The 19,243-nt window shown below is 46.5% G+C and overlaps 1 protein-coding gene across 6 annotated transcripts in view; it reads left to right on the forward strand.

Annotated features, from left to right (window-relative positions):
• Nucleotides 1–1,226: 1,226 nt before the first annotated feature.
• Nucleotides 1,227–19,243, forward strand: part of ltbp1 (latent transforming growth factor beta binding protein 1) — a 331,204-nt gene continuing 313,187 nt past the window's right edge. For all 6 annotated transcript variants that reach the window (XM_080200719.1, XM_080200720.1, XM_080200722.1 and 3 more), the window contains exons 1-2: nucleotides 1,227–1,928; nucleotides 4,465–4,535. In XM_080200719.1, coding sequence (XP_080056845.1) covers nucleotides 1,492–1,928; nucleotides 4,465–4,535 — 508 coding nt within the window. In that variant the 5' untranslated portion in view covers nucleotides 1,227–1,491. The remainder of the gene's footprint in view (nucleotides 1,929–4,464; nucleotides 4,536–19,243) is intronic.

Consider the following 19,243-nt stretch of genomic DNA (forward strand, 5'->3'; position numbering starts at 1 on the left):
AGTCTGTACGTGTGTCTATTTGTGTGTGTCAGTGTGTCTATATCAGTGTGTATGTCAGTGCATGTGTGTGTCAGTGTGTGTCTATGTATGTCAGAGTGTGTGTCTATTTGAGTGTGTGTCAGAGTGTGTATGTCTATTTGTGTGTCAGAATGTGTGTGTTAGGGTGTGTCTATGTGTGTGTGTCAGAGTGTGTGTCTATTTGTGTGTCAGAGTGAACGTGTCATTCTGTGTCTATGTGTGTGCATCTATTTGTGTCTGAGTGTGTGTGTATATGTTAGTGTGTGTGTGTGTCTGTCTATGTTTGTGTGTCAGTGTGTGCCAGTGTGTCTATGTGTGTGCCTATTTGTGTGTCAGAGTGTGTCAATGTATCAGAGTGAATGTGTGTCAGTGTGTGCCTATGTGTGTGTATGTCAGTGTGTGTCTGTATGTCTATTTGAGTGTGTGTCAGAGTATGCGTAACAGTGTGTATGTGTATGTCTGTGTTATTATTTGAGTGTGTCTATATGTGTGTGCCTACATGTGTCAGTGTGTGTCCGTGTGTCTATGTGTGTGTGTGAGTATGTGTATTTGTATGTCTTTGTGTCAGTGTGACTGTGTATCAGAGTATGTCTCTGCATGTCAGTGTGTGCATGTCTATATGTGTATCAGTGTGTGGCAGTGTATATGTGTATCAGAGTGTCTGTGTGTGTGTCAGTGTGTGTGTCTATGTGTGTATCAGTGTATTGGAGTGAATGTGTGTATGAGTGTGTCTCTGCATCAGTGTGTGTCAGTGTCTATGTGTGTGTGGGTGTATCAGTGTCAGAGTGCGTGTCTATGTATCAGTGTGTCTATATGCCTGTATGAGTGTGTGTGTATCAATATGTGTTAGCGTGTATCTATGTATGTGTGTGTGTGGGTGTCTATGTGTGAGTGTGTGTGTGTATCAGTGTGGGTGTCGATGTGTGTGTGTGTGTCAATGAGTGAGTGTGTGTGGGTGTCTATATGTGTGTGTCTGTGTGGATGTCTATGTGTGTATGTGTCTGTGTGGGTGTCTATGTGTGTGTGCCTGTGTAAGAGTGTGAGTTTCCCCTCACTGTGCCGCAAAGGGCAGGTTCTAATGCAGCTTGTCTTTGTGCCTGACGTCATGTGTGTCTAAGATTGGATGGGAGCTCTGTGACTCCCTCCCCTTCCCCCAAAAAACTTTTTAAAGACTTTCAATCTGTTCAAACTAAAATATTTTACAACCATCGCGATACCATCTAACATCTGCTGCAGTGTGAGTGAGTTTCTCTTATTTATTTGTGCTCTTTGCAGCTTCAGTCTCTTAAATTGTAAAAGTTATCTGGAAAAGCAGCGTTTTTTTATTTTGTTCTATATATAAAAAATAATATATATTTATATATACATATATATATAAGAAGCCGCCTCCAGAGATCCAGCGAGGAGCCAAGTTCAGTCTGTTTAAAAGGCAGGAGTGGAGAGAAGTTTTCCTTAAGGAACAGAATTAGCAACATGGAGTGGAAGAGGTACAGCGTCTTACTCTGGCTGCTCTCCGCTTTCCAGCCGCACCAGGTCCACTCTGACAAGAGGACTCTCAGGAGGATCACCTATGTGCTTCACCCGGGCAAGTCTCACTCTCTCGCCGGCGGCTCCAGCTTCTCCACCTTCGGCACCAGGCACGGCGTCTCCACCTCCTCCTCCTCCTCTTCCACTTACACAGTGAGGGCGCAGGGCTCAGCTCCGGTGCTGGAGCTGAAGACCAGTTACAGGAAAAGAAGCTCGCCCCAGGTCAGGACCCGGCGGATGGGCAAAGCCAGCCCCCGCGTCCCGCAGCAGCAGCAGCCGCCGCAGCCCCAGCAGCAACACATCGGCCAGTTCCATGCACAGCAGTACTACCAGCAGCAGCCCATTAGACACCCTGTGCAGTACCAAAAACAACAGCTTCGCGGGTAAGAAGTCTGCCTTGAACTTTGTGCCAGATCAGTGCTGGCTGAATACCTCCCTTCCCTCCATTCCTGGATATCACTTAAGCCTCACCCACATAACATCAGTGCCCCAAAGAACTATTTCTATCTGAATCCCCTCCCTCCTATTATTTTATACATGTATATTTTTGTTCCCTTCATGATGAGGTTTTTTAACCTTATATAATAACATGTGGGTGGCATGACGGCACTGTGGTTAGCACTGCTGCCTCACAGCGCCAGAGTTAAAGTTTATTTATCGGTGTCAACAAGTAAGTCTTACATTGACACCGCAATGAAGTTACTGTGAAATTCCCCAAGTTGCCACACTCTGGCGCCTGTTCGGGGCAGTATACCTAACCAGCACGCCTTTTGGAAGGTGGGAGGAAATCGGTGCACCCAGAGGAAACCCACGCAGACATGGGGAGCATGTGCAGGCTCCACACAGTGATCAAAGCCGGGAATCGAACCCTGATCCCTGGCACTGAGACAACCAGGGACCCATGTTCGATTACCAGCTTGGGTTACTGTCTATGCAGAGTCTGCACATCTGCGTGGGTTTCTTCCGGGTGCTCCGGTTTCCTCCCACTGTCTGAAAGATGCACGAGTTATGTGCATTGGCCATGCTAAATTCTCCCTCAGTGTACCCGAACAGGCACTGGAGTGTGGCGACTAGGGGATTTTCACAGTATCTTCATTGCAGTGTTAATATAAGCCTACTTGTGACAAATAAATAAATTTTAACCAGCACTTTCAATTGGGGCGGCACGGTGGGTCAGTGGGGGTTAGCATTGCTGCCTCACAGCACCAGGGACCCAGGTTCAATTCCCGGCTTGAGTGCCTGTGCGGAGTCCACACGTTCTCCCTGCGTCTGCATGGGTTTCCTCCAGGTGCTCCGGCTTCCTCCCACACTTCAAAGATATGGGGGTTAAGTTGATTGACCATGCTAAATTGCCCCTTAGTGTCAGGGGGATTAGCCAGGTGAACGTGTGGGGTTATGAGGATAGGGCCTGGGTGGGATCGTTGTCAGTGTGGGCTCGGTGGGTTGAATGGCCTCCTTCTGCACTGTTGGGGTTCTATGAATGTCAATTACTCATTCATATTTGAAATATAACCAATCAATATTTATTTATGTAAAATATGCAGTAACCTGCAGTAATAGTTAAAAACATGCTGAAGGACATTGATGATGCAAGTAAAATCCTGATAGCAGCAAATATTTAATCAGCTCCCAAATTGCTTTCTTCCTGTTCAGTGTAACCGCAGCTTTAGCCCATGTTTATAGCCCTGTGCACACAGCACAGGACTCACCCTGGTGTTGTAGCCATGCGTAGGAAGCATTTCCTACTGGATACCAGATACACCCAAAACATTTGTGCGCAAACTTTGAAAATGTGATCTATTTAAAGCCCAAAGAGTAAACATCTTCCTATTGAAAGAGGGGGGTTGGGGGGGCTGCATTGTTATTGTGCTGGGGAAAAGGAAGTTTCACCAGTTATATTTTACTATCGAGAATCATGACCCTGGGACTTTTTTGAAAAAAAGAATTCTTTCACAGGATGTTGGCATTGCTCGCAAGCCCAGCACTTGTTGCCTATCCTTAATGGTCCCTTGAGAAGGTTCTGGTGAGCCACTTTCTTGAACAACGGTCATCCATGCGGGGCAGGTACACCCATGGTTCTGATGGGGAGGGAGTTACAGGATTTTGACCCAGTGGCAGTGAAGGAAGGACAACGCACTTCCAAGCCAGGGTGGTGTGTGATTTGGACAGGAACTTGCAGGTGGTGGTGTTCCCATGTGCCTGCTGCCCTCCTGGGGCAGGTGGGGGGGGGCGCGATAAAGGCCAGGGGTTTGGAAGGTGCTGTCAAAGGAGGCTTGGTGAATTGTTTACTATAGAGAAACTGGAAGTTTTATTATTGAGAAATTTGACCCCGTGGTTTTTTTTCCACACTAAAATTGAGTCAACTCCATCTCCAGCTGATTAGTTGTAACTACAGTAAGAAGTCTCACAACACCAGGTTAAAGTCCAACAGGTTTATTTGGTAGCACGAGTCACTAGCTTTCGGAGCGCTGCTCCTTCATCTGTTCATAAACAGGGTATATAATGACGCAAATTCGATTTACAAAATAGTGGTTAGAATGCAAGTCTTTACAGGTAACCAAATCTGATGTAACTAAGATGTAATTGATGTAACTAAGCAGAATCTGTACTGAATCATCTTTTCCTAATGAATGATCTTCCCCACTGCCTTAAAAAAGTTTCCCCTCAATATAAACTAAAACTTAGCACTTTTTGAAACATGGGTTCATTAGCAGCATTTATTTTTTAATTCAAGTGTATTTTATTTTATTCTCTCTCCTGGTCCCCAGCTGTCAGGCATTGATAATGAACTGTTGGGCAGATTGACTCAATAAACTTTTTTATAGCTTTACTTGATGGATAGTTTAGTGTCAGATAAATGTTTTATTGGTCAGCATCTTCCTCTTCGCTCCAGTAAATGTACCACTTTATGACTTGCAGTGTGAATGTCTGCAGCGGCCAATGCTGTCACGGCTGGGCTCAAGCTCCAGGCTCTCAGAGGTGCACCAAACGTAAGTGATTTCTGTTGCTTTTCGGAAAGTCTTTCTCAAGTCAGCAAGCTGAGCTTTGTTCGAGGGTTTATCATCTGAGGAAACATCAGAGGATCTCCACACAGCCTCCATATAACCATCTGTGTAATAGTGAGAGACTGGAATTCCATTATAAGAACATAAGAATTAGGAGCAGGAGTAGGCCATCTGGTCCCTCAAGCCTGCTCCGCCATTCAGTAAGATCATGGCTGATCTTTTCATGGACTCAGCTCCACTTACCCGCCCGCTCACCATAACCCTTAATTCCTTTACTGTTCACAAATTCATCTATCCTTGCCTTAAAAACATTCAATGAGGTAGCCTCAACTGCTTCACTGGGCAGAGAATTCCACAGATTCACAACCCTTTGGGTGAAGAAGTTCCTCCTTAACTCAGTCCTAAATCTGCTCCTCTTTATTTTGAGGCCATGCCCCCTAGTTCTCGTTTCACCTGCCAGTGGAAACAACCTCCCTGCTTCGATCTTATCTATTCCCTTCATAATCTTATATGTTTCTACAAGATCCCCGCCCCATTCTTCTGAATTCCAATCATCATTCTCCATTATCAGCTCATCTGCTGCTGGGAACCCCAATCTCTGCGGAAAATCTCCTTCATGCCTTGGTGACCATGAAACTGGACTATTCCAAATGCACGCCTGGCCGGCCTCCCATCCTCTGTCAATTTAAATTTATCCAAAGCTCTTCTTTGCTAAAATGCATTTTCTCATGGGTTGTGGGCGTCGCTGGCTTGGCCACCATTTATTGCCCATCCCTACTTAGCCTTGAGAAGGTGATGTTGATTTTCCTGAACCATAGCAGTCCTTGTGGTGTTGGTACATCCACAGTGCTGTTAGGGAGGGAGTTCCAGGATTTTGACACAGCAACAATGAAGGGACAGCAATATATTTTCCAAGTCAGGATGGTGCGTGACTTGGAGGGAAACTCGTAGTTTTCGCACGCATGTCCACGGATGCCTTTGTCCTTTTTGGTGGTAAAGGTTGCATGTTTGGAAAGTGCTGTCAAAGGAGGCTTGGCGAGTTGCTGCAGTGCGTCGTGTAGATGGTACATGTTGCTGTCACTAAATGTCAGTGTTGGAGGGAGTGAATGTTTAAGGTGGTGATGGGGGCCAATCAAGTGGGCTGCTTTGTCCTGGGTGGTGTTGAGCTTCTTGAACATTGTTGGTGCCTCAGGGAGAGAGTACTCCATCACACTCTTGACTGGTGTAGATGGATAGGCAGGCTTTGAGGAGAGTTACTCGCTGCAGAATTCCTAGCCACTGACTTGCTCTTGTAGCCACAGTATATATATGACCATATCTACCATTATTCTAACTTATACCCATCATCCCGGTGTTTACTGGCCTACTTTGGCTCCTGGTTAAGCAATACTTTGATTTGAAAATCTTTCTCTTTGTTTTCAAATCCTTCCACAGCATTGCCTCTTCCCATCTCTGTAGCCTCATCCAGCACCCACAGTCCTCTGAGATATCTGAGTTGGGTGTCCTGGATGCTTCACTATTGATGGCTGTGCCTGGACCATAAGCTCTAGAATTTCCTCCCAACGCCTTCTCTCTGCTTCCCTATCTCGCTTTCCTCCTTTGAGACATGTCTTTAAAACCTTTCTCTTTTACTGCTGGCTGGAGAGACAGAGAGGGAGGGCTTACCATATTAAGTGTCACTAGGAATCTAACTGGAATGCAGTGGCCTTTTCTCCGGCATCAAGGAGCATGGGAGCAGAAGTCCCACCCACCAAGAGTAGCTAACCAATCACAGGCCGGCAGCTCTATGGAATGACAGTGCCCCCTTGGTAGGAGGTGGCTGCTTGCTTGTATGACACTCACCCAAGGCCTGGTCAGCATCAACAGGCACTGGATTCCAGTGGGCAAGGCCCCCCCCACCACCACTCCCTGGGAACCTGCAAACATGCCCGCACAGGTTAGTTTATCAAGCTGCCCACATGGTGGGGCCCCTTGGAAGGAGCTCTGACAAAGGGTGGTCTAGACTTGAAACGTTGGCTTTATTCTCTCCCCACAGATGCTGTCAGACATACTGAGATTTTCCAGCTTTTACTGTTTTTGTGGCAAGCCCCCTTGCCTGCCGCTATGTTGATACCAGCAGTGGTGCGTTGAAGCTCTTAGATGGGGCAGTTAAGGTCCTCATTTGATGGTGGGACAGGCAGGCTGTACACAAGCTTTTCCACCATGGACTGAATCAGGGTGAAGACAGGAAGCGATGGGATCCCCACCCACTACCGTTCCCTCTGATTAAATGCCCTCCCCAGCCTCCAAACGCAGGGGAGGGCATTAAATTCCACCCCACACCACCCTCAGGGTAAAAGTGACAGTCTCAAACTCCAAAGCACCCTCGTTGCGCTAATGTTGCAGTTGACCTCCATCTCGCACTGCTGCCCAGTGACCCAGGGAATGACTGTCAGGTTGTACTTCTGCTCGGGCTACACTCACACTGAAAGAGTCCAGCAGGAACCCGCGCGCAGAATTCATTTATCATGCAAGTGTAATGCTTGAGAATGAATATTGAAAGATGAAATGCAGTAGGCGGAGTGAGAGAGCTGAGACATTGGCACTGTCTATGAATCATGTGTTTCCTGGAAAAGAGGCCTGCTTACAGGTGGGAGCCAGCTGGAAGTGCAGCTGCAGAGTGTTTGACGCGCCTGCATGTGAAATCACAGCACCAGCAGGGAGTGCTACCCAAAACATACCAACTAGGAGCAGCCGGAATAGGCCACTCAGCCCCTCCAGCCTATTGCGCCCACCATTCAGTCAGATCATGTTTTATCAATGCGCAAAAAAACGCATAAAGAATGTAATTGGGGAAAAAAATGAAAAGAGTGACCGCTTGGATTCTGTGAATCGTTGTTGTCCACCCCCTGCATCCTAAACTGGAGAGTGCAAGCGTCAGAGGTTTTTAAAACTTTATCGTCTCCTGGCAGGCCATTTATCCGTCACCTTTTCCGTGATTCTGTGGAGATCATTGAGGCTGCTTTCATTTTAAAGTTTCCTTTTGGAAAATGGCCGCTGGTTGCCATGTTGGCCATTGTCAGGCACGTCACTGATAAACAGCAACGTTCACACTGGCCAATTTAGCAATTGTAACGTGATCGCTATGGTGGATAATTTTAACCTAGCCTCCCTTTAGCAATCTGATGAAATCGGGTGCAATGCTGGCTTTACAATCCCGTGCTGCCTTTGAACTCTGGGGCGTGACATTGCATAAGGTATGGCATTAATGTTCTTTCCAATCCCCCGCAACCCCCTTTCCCGGGGCAAGTTAATCTCCAGCCATTTACTGAAGACTGAAAAATAAACAAAGGATGCCATGGATAAGTTAGGCATAAGGGCCTGTTTGGGACACCAAAGTGGCACAGTGGTTGGCACTGCTGCCAGTGACCCGGGTTCAGTTCCTGGCTTGGGTCACTGTCTGTGCGGAGTCTGCACGTGCTGCGTGGGTTTCCTCCGGGTGCTCCGGTTTCCTCCCACAGTCCAAAAAGACGTGCTGGTTAGGTGCATTGGCCATGCTAGATTCTCCCTCAATGTACCCGAACAGGCGCTGGAGTGTGGCCTCCAGGGGATTTTCACAGTAACTTCATTGCAGTATTAATGTAAGCCTACTTGTGGCTAATAAATAATCTACTTTCTTCAACGCTGTAAACCTCAATGACCTGCTCCTGTGAGAGCCTTTCATTGATCTGAATGTTGATAGCAGGGTTCGCAGCCTGGGCGATACTATCGTGCACCGTGACACCTCCTATCCTTTGGGAGGTGGGTGGAATGTGGAGTCGAGGCCACAGTCTGATCAGCCATATTCTTATTGAATGGCATAGCATGCTTGAGGGGCTGAATCTCCTAATGCGCATGTTTCCTGATAGAGGGAAGTGCTGAGCTGGTGATTCACACAAGTTGATCCTGGTGGGAATGCATTTCAGGAAATTGTTGGGGGGGCATGGTGCACTCCCAGTGAATATTCCATCAATCGAAGGATAGAAAATTGTCGGGAGTGAGTGGGTGAGGTTCCCTGACTGGAATCAGGTCTGTCAATGCAAAATACAGTCAACAATATCGCAGAACGGGAATGGCAGATGAAGGTTAAAACAGAGGATTGGAGGGAACTAACGATATATGTAACAATTAATTCATTGTATGTGAAGCCCCTTAGGGTGTTCTGAATGAAATGGAAATACATCATATAACTGCAAGTTTGTCTCTGTCTCACTCTCTCTCTCTACATGTCTCATATTTCTATTCTGCTGAGTTGCACTCTGTATCTGTCTCTGCTTCTGGGCGGGATGTTATGGCCTCACTCCTCCTGAAACTGTAAAATCCCGCCCGAGATCAACGGACCTTTCCATGTTCTGCCTGCTCGGATTCCGATGGCAAGCTGGGCAGTAGAAGTCTGGCCAATGTCTCTCTCAGTCATGCCGCATTCCTTACTTACAATTTTGCCAATTATTAATCCCAGCGACATCAGTGGCTTCAGTTTAAACTGTGTCCAACTTAAAGGCTGGGGTAAAGGATACATTAATTCGCACAGGTTCAAATCCTACAAGATGGACATAAACAGCTTCCGTGGTACCACAGTTCCTTGAATCTATTGCTAGGCTTCGCTGCTGCTGATGGGCCTTGGGCTTGAACAGTGATTAAAGCATTCTTTTTTTGGCTCCCTTACTGCTGTAAGCAGGGGCATTGGGGCCAGGATTCATTGATATTGCACCATTTTATGCATGGATATCGTGGCTGGGATTCTCCAACCTCACCCATGGCTGGGATTCTCCAGTCCCGCCACAGTGAATGAAGTTTTGGCTGAGCGTCAAATTCTCCGTTCTGGCTGGCAGCGGTGGCAGGGCATCCGACATTGGAGAATTCCAGCCAGTGTGTCTGCCTCACGTTTAATTTTTTACAAGCCATCTCAACAAGCACAGGCCTCAGTTCAGTGCTGATATGAGGGGCCCTGTTTCCATTCCCTGAAAACTAATTCAAACTAGTCAGGGTTTGCATTGCTCCGGCTGTAACTAGCTTTCCATCTTCTACAATGACTTAAGAAGCTTAAGGCGGACTGCTGGAGACCGCAGTCAGAGCTGGCAGGTAAGTTTTGTTTAACTGGACATTGGAGCCCAGGGGCAGGAGTGCTCTTCCTGCCTTCACATTAGTATTGTGAGCTGCACTGGCTTGTGCTGGGGCCACTGGCTTGTGCTGGGGCCACTGGCTTGTACGGGGGCCACTGGTTGGTGCTGGGGCCACTGGCCTGTGCTGGGGCCACCTAGGGTTGTCTCAGTTTCCATGTCAACCACCCGCCTTCCTTACATAACTGAGCTGGATGCATTTCCTCAGGGCTGCTCAGCTGCGATGGGGAGCCCATTAACCCCCACAGCTCACTGGCTATTCCACTGGGGCTCGACAGTGCATCTTAGGACCATCCTTGGGCATCTACCTATGTCCTGTGAGACCAGCCATGCTAAATTGGCCATGCTAAATTAGTATCGGGGGGACGAGCAGAGTAAATGCATGGGGGTGACGGTATAGGGCCTGGATGGAACTATGAATGGTGCAGACTTGATGGGCCAAATGGCCTCCTTTGGTTAATTATGGGCTGGCTACACTTCTTTGAAACACAAGCGCGCTTGCTGCTGTAAGTGGAAAGCACATCATAAACTTAATGACCCCTTACTAATAAATAGAAGGTAGGTAAACAATAACTGGTCTTCGTTTCATGAATTTTTGGAACATCTATCCCAGTTTGTTAATTTGTAATTTTCTTGCGATGGGCCCAACATGGGTGTGAATTTGAAGTCGCCACTAGGTGGCATTCTTAATGAGTAATTCGGAATTCTGCAGGAGCAGTCACAGTTTTCCTGTCCTCTCTGTGATCCGGGGATTACTTTGTGACCAGGTGTCAGTCCTGGACAGAGGATGAGAGCATCCCTCACCCCAATGCAATAAATTTGCTTCACATAAAGAGCTTTAATTTACTGTGTCCACATGACCCGCAGGTAAATTGAATACAGGTAAGGAATGTAATATTCTTTGAGTCTTGAAAAGCTTCAGACAATGCCCCACTTTGTCTTCCAGTACATCAGCGTGCCAAGGCTAATAACAATCCTGACATCCCAAACCCACTTGTAGGTTCAATAATGAGTGAAAAGCTTTGGATTTAAAGCTTGCAATTTAAAGTCTGCTCAGTTTTAATCGACAGTTTTCACTTTGCAACAAGATCCTGGAGTTTATTTTGTTTATTTAAAAAGTTTATTTAATTATTAGTCACACGTCGGCTTACATTAACACTGCGATGAAGTTACTGTGAAAATCCCCAAGTCGCTGCACTCTGGCGCCTGTTCGGAGACACTGAGGGAGAATTTAGCATGGCCAATGCACCCTAACCAGCACGACTTTCAGACTGTGGGATGAAGCTGGAGCACCCGGAGGAAACCCTATGCACACACGGGGAGAATTTAGCATGGCCAGTCCACCTGACCAGCCCATTTTCCGGACTGTGGGAGGAAACCAGAGCACCCGGAGGAAACCCACGCAAACACGGGGTGAATGGGCAAACTCCACGCAGATAGTGACCCAAGCTGGGGATCAAACCCAGGCCCCCAGTGCTGTGAGGCAGCAGCATTAACCACTGTGCCTCCGTGACTAGGTATTGTATCTAAAATTCTACCCATTTTATTGATGTACTAGGTATCCTCGTAGCTTCCCGGCCAGCTGTGATGAGTTTGGCAGCATTCCTGTCCTCAGGTTGGGAGGTTGGGACTTCCAATTGCAGCTTCCAGTGCAGAAGTCAAGCTGGATGCTTTAGTGCAGTACCGAGGGAGTTCTGCACTGCTGGAAATGCCAGGGATGTCAGATGCTGGAGTGTGGTGACTAAGGGATTTTCACAGTAACTTCATTGCAGTGTTAATGAAAGCCTACTCGTGACACTAATCAACTTTAAACTGAGGTCCTGTCTGCTGTCTCAAGTGGGTGTGAAGGATTGCAGGATGTCACTTCAAAGAGGGGCAGGGGTGGTATCCCACAATCAACCTTCAGTGCGGCATGATAGCACAGTGGTTAGCATTGCTGCCTCGTGTGGGTACTCCAGTTTCCTCCCTCAGTCCTCGTTAGGTGTATTGGGCATGCTAAACTCTCCCTCAGTGTCCCAAGTTTGGGGGATTAGTGGGGTAAATACGTGAAGTTACGGGGTAGGGCCTGGATAAGATGCGGTTTTGCGGAGTCGATGCAGGCTCGATGGGCTACATAGCCTTCTTCTGCACTGTAGAGATTCTGTGTAATGTAACAGGTTACATAAGAACATAAGAAATAGGAGCAGGAGTAGGCCATCTAGCCCTTCGAGCCTGCCCCGGCATTCAGTAAGATCATGGCTGATCTGAAGTGGCTCAGTTCCACTTTCCCGCTTTCTCCCCATAACCCTTAATTCCCTTGTCTGTCAAAAACCTGTCTACCAGTGTCTTAAATATATTTAGCGAGGTAGTCTCCACCACTTCAACGGGCAGAGAATTCCAGAGATTCACCACCCTTTGAGTGAAGAAGTTCCTCCTCAACTCCCATCTAAACTGCCCCCCCGCTTATCTTGAGGCTGTGCCCTCTCGTCCGGCTGTCCTTTCTGAGCGAGAAGAATCTCTCTACCCCTACCCTATCCATCCCTTTCATTATCTTATACGTCTCTATAAGATCCCCCCTCATCCTTCTAAACTCCAACGAGTACAGACCCAGTCTATTTAGTCTCTCTTCATAGTCTAACCCCCTCATCTCCCCGGTATCGGCCTAGCGAACCTCCTCTGCACTCCCTCCAAGGCCAAAATATCCTTGCGCAAGTGCGGCGACCAAAACTGCACACAGTACTCCAGCTGCAGCCTCACCAGTGCCCTGTACAGTTGTAGCAAGACCTCCCTGCTTTTATATTCTATCCCCCTCACTAGGGATAGGCCATACCTGGAATACAATATACAGTTTTGGTCTCCTTACTTGAGAAAGGATATATTGGCACTGGAGGGGGTGCAGAAGAGATTCACTAAGTTGATTCTGGAGTTGACGGGGTTGGGTTATGAGGAGAGACTGAATAGACTGGGGCTATACTCATTGGAATTCAGAAGAATGAGGTGAGATTTTATAGAAACATATTAGATTATGAAGGGAATAGATAAGCTAGAAGCAGGGAGGTTGTTTCCACAGGCGGGTGAAACTAGAAGTAGGGGGCATGGCCTCAAAATAAGGGGGAGCAGATTTAGGACTGAGTTGAGGAAGAACTTCTCCACGTAAAGGGTTGTGAATCTGTGGAATTCCCTGCCCGGTGAAGCAGTTGAGACGACCTCATTGAGTGTTTTTAATGCAAGAATAGATACATTTTTGAAAAGGAATTAAGGGTTATGGTGAGCGGGCGGGTAAGTGGAGCTGAGTCCAGGAAAAGATCAGCCATGATCTTATTGAATCACGGAGCAGGATCAAGGGGCCAGATGGCCTACTCCTGCTCCTAGTTCATATGTTCTTATTTTGTAATAATAAAGACAGCAAATGCTGGATTAACTCAGCAGGTCTGGCAGCATCAGTGGAGAGCGAAGCACACAGTTAATGAAGGACTCAAAATGTGAACTGTGTTTTTTCTCTCTCTCCACGGATGCTGCCAGACCTGCTGAGTTAATCCAGCATTTTCTGTTTTTATTTCTGATTTCTAGCATCTGCTGTATGTTTGCTTTTATCTGGGTTATTTTCCGTGTTGTTTGGGGGCGGCCTGGCCTTGGATTGTCTATCGCACTGCATTCTGAACCTGCCTTCTCAGATTAGAGTGATGTCATTGGTAAAACATGCAATTACATTATCCCAGTGAAATATAAATCTCAAACTCTGTGCTGACTGACTCATTTCTTTCAGCCAGTATGAATGGCTTTGGAAGGTTAACAACCAAATAAGGCCGAAACATACACGACAATGAAAAGGCTTGAAGAGTAACGCTTGAAGTGATACACACGCAGGAGGAACTCAATCCGCTAAAGACAGATGCAATTTGTATTTCAATTTTTCATTTGAAAGAAATCTTGGGTTTCAGCTGAAGAGGCCTTGTCACATGTAATCCACACCAAAGTCTGATTAATCAGTCGGGATTTTTGCATCTCTTGTCTGAAAAGATGTTTCTTCAGTAGAAAGTGCTTTTGCACCATTTTGCCTCTCCTTATTAACTTTATATACCGGTTATTCAGTTTGGGCGACGTGGTAGCACAGTGGTTAACACTGCTGCCTCACAGGGACTGAGGTTCAATTCCTAGCCTTGGGTCACTGTCCGTGGGGAGCTTGCCCATTTTCCCCGTGTCTGCGTAGGTTTCTGCTGGATGTTCTGGTTTCACCACCACACCAACTCTCTCTCCACCCCCCCCCCCCCCCATTGACCCGTAGTGTGAGGTGGGATTAAGAAGGTAGACATGCGGGGTTACGGGGATAGGATCTGGTGGGATTGTTGTCGGTGCAGGCTCGATGGACCAAATGGCCTCCTTCTGCATTGAAGATTCTATGGATAGGCTGCGTAAAAGTTCAGCATTTGGCAAAATTTGGTTATAAACACGCGTCGGAATGCTCCATTCACTTGTGAAGAGAAGTGCCACTCAGGTTTTTACCAGTGGATGCTCAAATAAAAAACAAATACAACTTTGGTATTGATGGATGCTCGAAGATTGGGGGAAAAGAAAGGCAAAGTTCACTTGTTACAGAGTCTCCTCAGTAACTGTGTAGTTATTTTCACTTTCCAGCTTGCCAAAGTAAGGAAGTAACTTTTCAAGATTAATTAATGAATGAAATTTGAGAGCTGTGCTGTAGAGTTATTTGGATTCTATTATCTGAGGATCAAGTTAAATCTGGGGAGTACTTTCTGTTTAACGCAATTTTAACTCCCCTCCCCCTTTCACTTCTGTCTGACAAAGAATGGTGGCGGGTATATTTGTTACTTGTCGGAAGTTACTGTCTGCGGAGCAATCCGCCACAGATGTGCCTTCACGTTGCTGCTTTTAGTGTTGTGTGGTGTATAGCAAAAACAGCCTACGTTTATATAGCACCTTTACTGTAATGAAGCATCCCGAGGCACTCCGCAGGAGCAATATGAAGTATGACACCAAGCCACATAAGGAGATATCGGGCCAGTTTTTACAGCCTCGCTTGTCCCGAAACTAAAAACCTACCCGAGGTCAATGGACCTTTCCATTCTCCTCCCCTTGCCTGCTCCGATTCCTGTGGCAGGGAGGGCGATAAAATTCCAGCCATTAGGTCAGATGGCCAAAAGGTAGGGCGGAATTCCCTGGCTGCGCTGATCTAAAAGCCGGAAATTCCCACCGGACGGTCATGGGCCTTCATATTGTCCGCAACCTGCTCGCTACAATTGCAGAGGCAGGCAGGGTGGGAGAATTCTGGCCGTTGTTTTTAAGCAAAAACAGAAAATGCAGGGAAATCTCAGCAGGTCTTACAGCATCTGTGGAGAGAGAATAGAGTAAGAAATCTCACAACACCAGGCTAAAGACCAACAGGTTTATTTGGTAGCACAAGCCACTAGGTTTTGGAGCACTGCTCCTTCATTAGGCTTACCTGATGAAGGAGTAGCGCTCTGAAAGCTGGTGGCTTGTGCTACCAAATAAAACTGTTCGACTTTAACCTGGGATTGTGAGACTTCTTACTGTGTTTACCCCAGTCCAACGCCAGTATCTCCACATTGAGGGAGAATAGAGCCAGCTTTACAGCTCTATTCAAAAAGAGTCAGTGACAAAGGGTCACCTGGACTCAAAACGTCAGCTGTTTTCTCTCCTCACAGATGCTACCAGATCTGTTGAGATTTTCCAGCATTTTATGTATCTGTTTCAGATTTCAGCTCTCTGTATTTTGCTTTTATTTTAGATAGATTTTAAGGACTGCCTTAATGGAGGGAAGCGAGGTAGAGAGGTGCAGGGAGAGAGTTCCAAACGTTGGGATGGAGGTAACTGAAGGCAGTCATCAGTGGTGGAATTGGGAATGCACATGAGGCCTTTAAGCTTTAAAATTTATTAGTGTCACAAGTAGGCTTACATTAATGCCACAATGAAGTTACTGTGAAAGTTGGAGGATCCTTCCTAAGATGTGGTGCCCAGATCGGTGCACAGTGACTCCATGTGGGGTCTATCCAGAGTTTCGTACAGCTGCAGCATATCTTCTACATCCTTATACTCCAGTCCTCTGGACAGAAAGATCAGTATTCCATTAGCCCTCTTGATTATTTTCTGCATCGGCTCACGGTATTTCAAAAATCTATGCACCTGAACCCCCGCACCCAAGTCTCTTTGGGCATCTCCTGTATTTAACCTCATACTACCTGGGAAATAGCTGATCAATCCTTTATCCAAAATGAGTAACCTCACACTTGATTGGATTGAAATTTATCTGCCACAGCTTTGCCCATTCACCTGGTCTATCAATATCCCTTCGCAATTTTGTGCTATCACCTACACTGCCTGCAATGCCGCCTAACCTTGTGCTATCAGCAAATTTGGATATATGACTTTCCATGCCATTATCCAAGCCATTAATAAATAAAGTGAATAATTGAGCCCCCAACATAGGTCCTTGGGGGACACCACTCATCACATGTGGGTGGCACGGTGGTGGTTAGCATTGCTGCCTCATAGTGCCAAGGACCCAGGTTTAATTCCAGCCTTGGGTGACTGAGTGGAGTTTGCACATTCTCCCCCTGTCTGCTTGGGTTTCCTCCAGATGCTGCAGTTTCCTTCCACGCTATAAAGATGTGCGGGTTAGGTAAATTGGCCGTGCTAAATTGCCTCTTAGCGTCAGGGGGATTAGCAGGGTAAATACATGGGGTTACAAGGGTAGGGCCTGGATGGGATTGTTGTCGGCGTAGGCTCGATGGACTGAATGCACTATAAGGATGCTATGATTCTATGACTTTTTTTGATCATAAGATCTGCTGTCGTGTTCCTGACGTTGACAATTGATATAAACATAGAAATACAGAAACTAAGAGCAGGATTAGGCCATTTAGCCCTTTGAACTTGCTCCTGATCATGGTAGCAGATAAATCTTGGTCCGTTATGAAACTGTTATGTGTTTGACTAGACCTCTTCCCTTCCTGAAACTGATCCCAAAGCTCATATCAAATGGTAATGACTTAACTATCGTGCTGAATGCATCACAACATGTGGTAACTTGTTGATGTTTGGAAACCAAAAATAACTGCATCTTTATTTAACTTGTTCGAAATGGAAGTAGCCTAGGCAACACTCACATAAGATGTTTTTATTCTTGATCATGCTTGAGAGTCTGGATTTCAGCTCCTCCTGTTCCGTCTGTGTGTGTTCACATGTCCCCTTTGATATTAGAATTCTCGCAAGGCAGGAATGGCACAAGGAAAATAGATTTATTGCTGAAAAAGGTGGCATGCTTCATCATGCACTCAATCAGGGCAGATGCAAGAATACCAAATTTCAAAGGGAACAGCATAAGAAAAGGTTACTGATTGGTTGGCAAATTGACTTTGGTCAAGGTGTTACCATGGAGAAGCACCAGAGAACTATTATCCTCCCAGCTTTAGCTTAATTCCAAAAAAACACAATGCCCTGATCATGTTCCTTTTGCCTGCAGGGAACAAGTCCTTGTGTGTGAATATATGTAACTTCTAGAAAGCAATATGTGCTGAGAATTACACTAACCATCATAGAATCATTGCATCCCTATAGTGCAGAAGGAAGCCATTTGGCCCATCAAATCTGCATCAACTCTCCGACAGAGCACCTTATCGATCCCCATAACCCCACCTATTAACTATACCCTCTAAAATGCACATCTTGGGACACTAAGGGGAAATTTAGCATGGTCAATCCATCTAACCAGCATATCATTTGGACTGTGAGAGGAAACTGGAGCATCCGGAGGAAACCCACACAGACATGGGGAGAACATGCAGACTCTGCACAGACTGTCATCCAAGGCTGGAATTGAACCCGGGTTCCTGGTGCAGTGAGCCAGCTGTACTAACCACTGTGCCACCTCAGTTTAAGATTATCAGTTGGGCTCATCACGTGCCCTACTTGCGAGAAGCTGCATATATTCACACGCAGGGACCTGTCCTCTGCAGGCAAAAAAGACGTGACCAGGTATTGCACCTTTCTAAAAAAAAAGCAAAAGTCTAAAGGATAAAATGGTTCCCTGGTGCACACTCCATGGCAACGTTTTGGCCAATCAGAATTGATTTAACACTGAGCCCGTTCGGCCATTCAGTAAGATTTTGGCCAGAATTCTTTAGTCTCATGCACTTCGCTACTGCTCCCAGCAAGAATGGAGAATTTGGCTCTCAGCCAAATCTCTGTTCGCAGCAGTGGGACTGGAGAATCTCAGCTGTGGGCGAGACAGAGAATCCAGCCCTATGGCTGATCAGATTGTGGACTCAACTCCACATTCCCGGCTACCCTAAGGAGGGCGCTGCATGTGAGGTCTGAACCCCATCACCCTGACAAACATTATAACCTAACAGTCCTGAAGCCCAGACAGTTTCACACAAAGATGGAAAGGTATGTTAGTAAGGGTGGTGGAAAAGGCATATGGGACACTTGTCTTTACAATTGAGTTATTGATTACAAAAGCGGGGAAGTCATGTTGGAGTTGTATAGAACTTTGGTGAGGCCACAGCTGGATACTGTGCGCAGTTCTGGCCACCACATTATCGGGAGGATGTGATTGCAGTGGAGGGGGTGCAAAGCAGATTCACCAGGTTGTTGCCTGGGATGGAACATTGATGAGGAGAGGTTGGGTAAGCTTGGGTTGTTTTCGTTGGAACAGAGAAAACTGGGAGTCGATCTGATCAAGGTGTACAAGATTATGAGGGGCATGAGTAAGGAGTAGCTGTTCTCCTTTGTTGAAGGGGCAGTTACAAGGAGACATAGGTTCAAGATGAGGGTTTAGAGAGAATGTGAGGAAAATCCTTTTTTTCCAGAGGGTGGTGATGGTCTGGAATGTGCTGCCCGGGAGGGTGGTGGAGACGGGTTGCCTCACATCCTTTAAAAAGTACCTGGGTGTACTTGGCACATCAGAACATTCAAGAGTATGGGCCAAGTGCTGGTAAACTGGGATTAGGTTGGAGGTTAGGTGTTGGTCGCGTGTCAGTGCAGATTCGATGGGCCGAAGAGTCTCTTCTGCACTGTATGATACCATGGAATAGTTATTCCAGTTTTGAAACAAGTTAACCACTGCATGGTGGAACGCTCTGCATCACTTTGAGATTTGTAGGATTGATATCCCACTCAGGGCTGGAGTGTGACCAAGGTAATTGAAGCCAAGTGCTGTGGTGAAGATTGAGGTTTCTCGCTAGGAGTCATCATCAGTGCTGTTTAGATTCCCTTCAGGCCATTCACCTAATCTGGGTGAGTAGGACATATCAACGTGGCAATGTTTATTCCCCGGAGGAAATCTGCTCTGTTGTGGTAGCATATTTGGAGGGGATGATTTATAATGATCGATCACCTCACTTATGCGAATATGTGAGGTGAGTGTCACTGGCCAGGCATTTATTGCTCATCCCTCACTGCCCTTCAGAAGTTAAAGCTTAAAGGCTAATTATTATTGTCACAAATAGGCTTACATTAACACTGCAATGAAGTTACTGTGAAAATCCCCTAGTCGCCGCACCCCAATGCCTGTTCAGGTACACTGAGGGAGAATTT

This window comes from Carcharhinus amblyrhynchos, chromosome 12 (genome assembly GCF_965287045.1).
Source record: "Carcharhinus amblyrhynchos chromosome 12, sCarAmb.v2.hapA, whole genome shotgun sequence".
Classification (NCBI taxonomy): domain Eukaryota; kingdom Metazoa; phylum Chordata; class Chondrichthyes; order Carcharhiniformes; family Carcharhinidae; genus Carcharhinus; species Carcharhinus amblyrhynchos.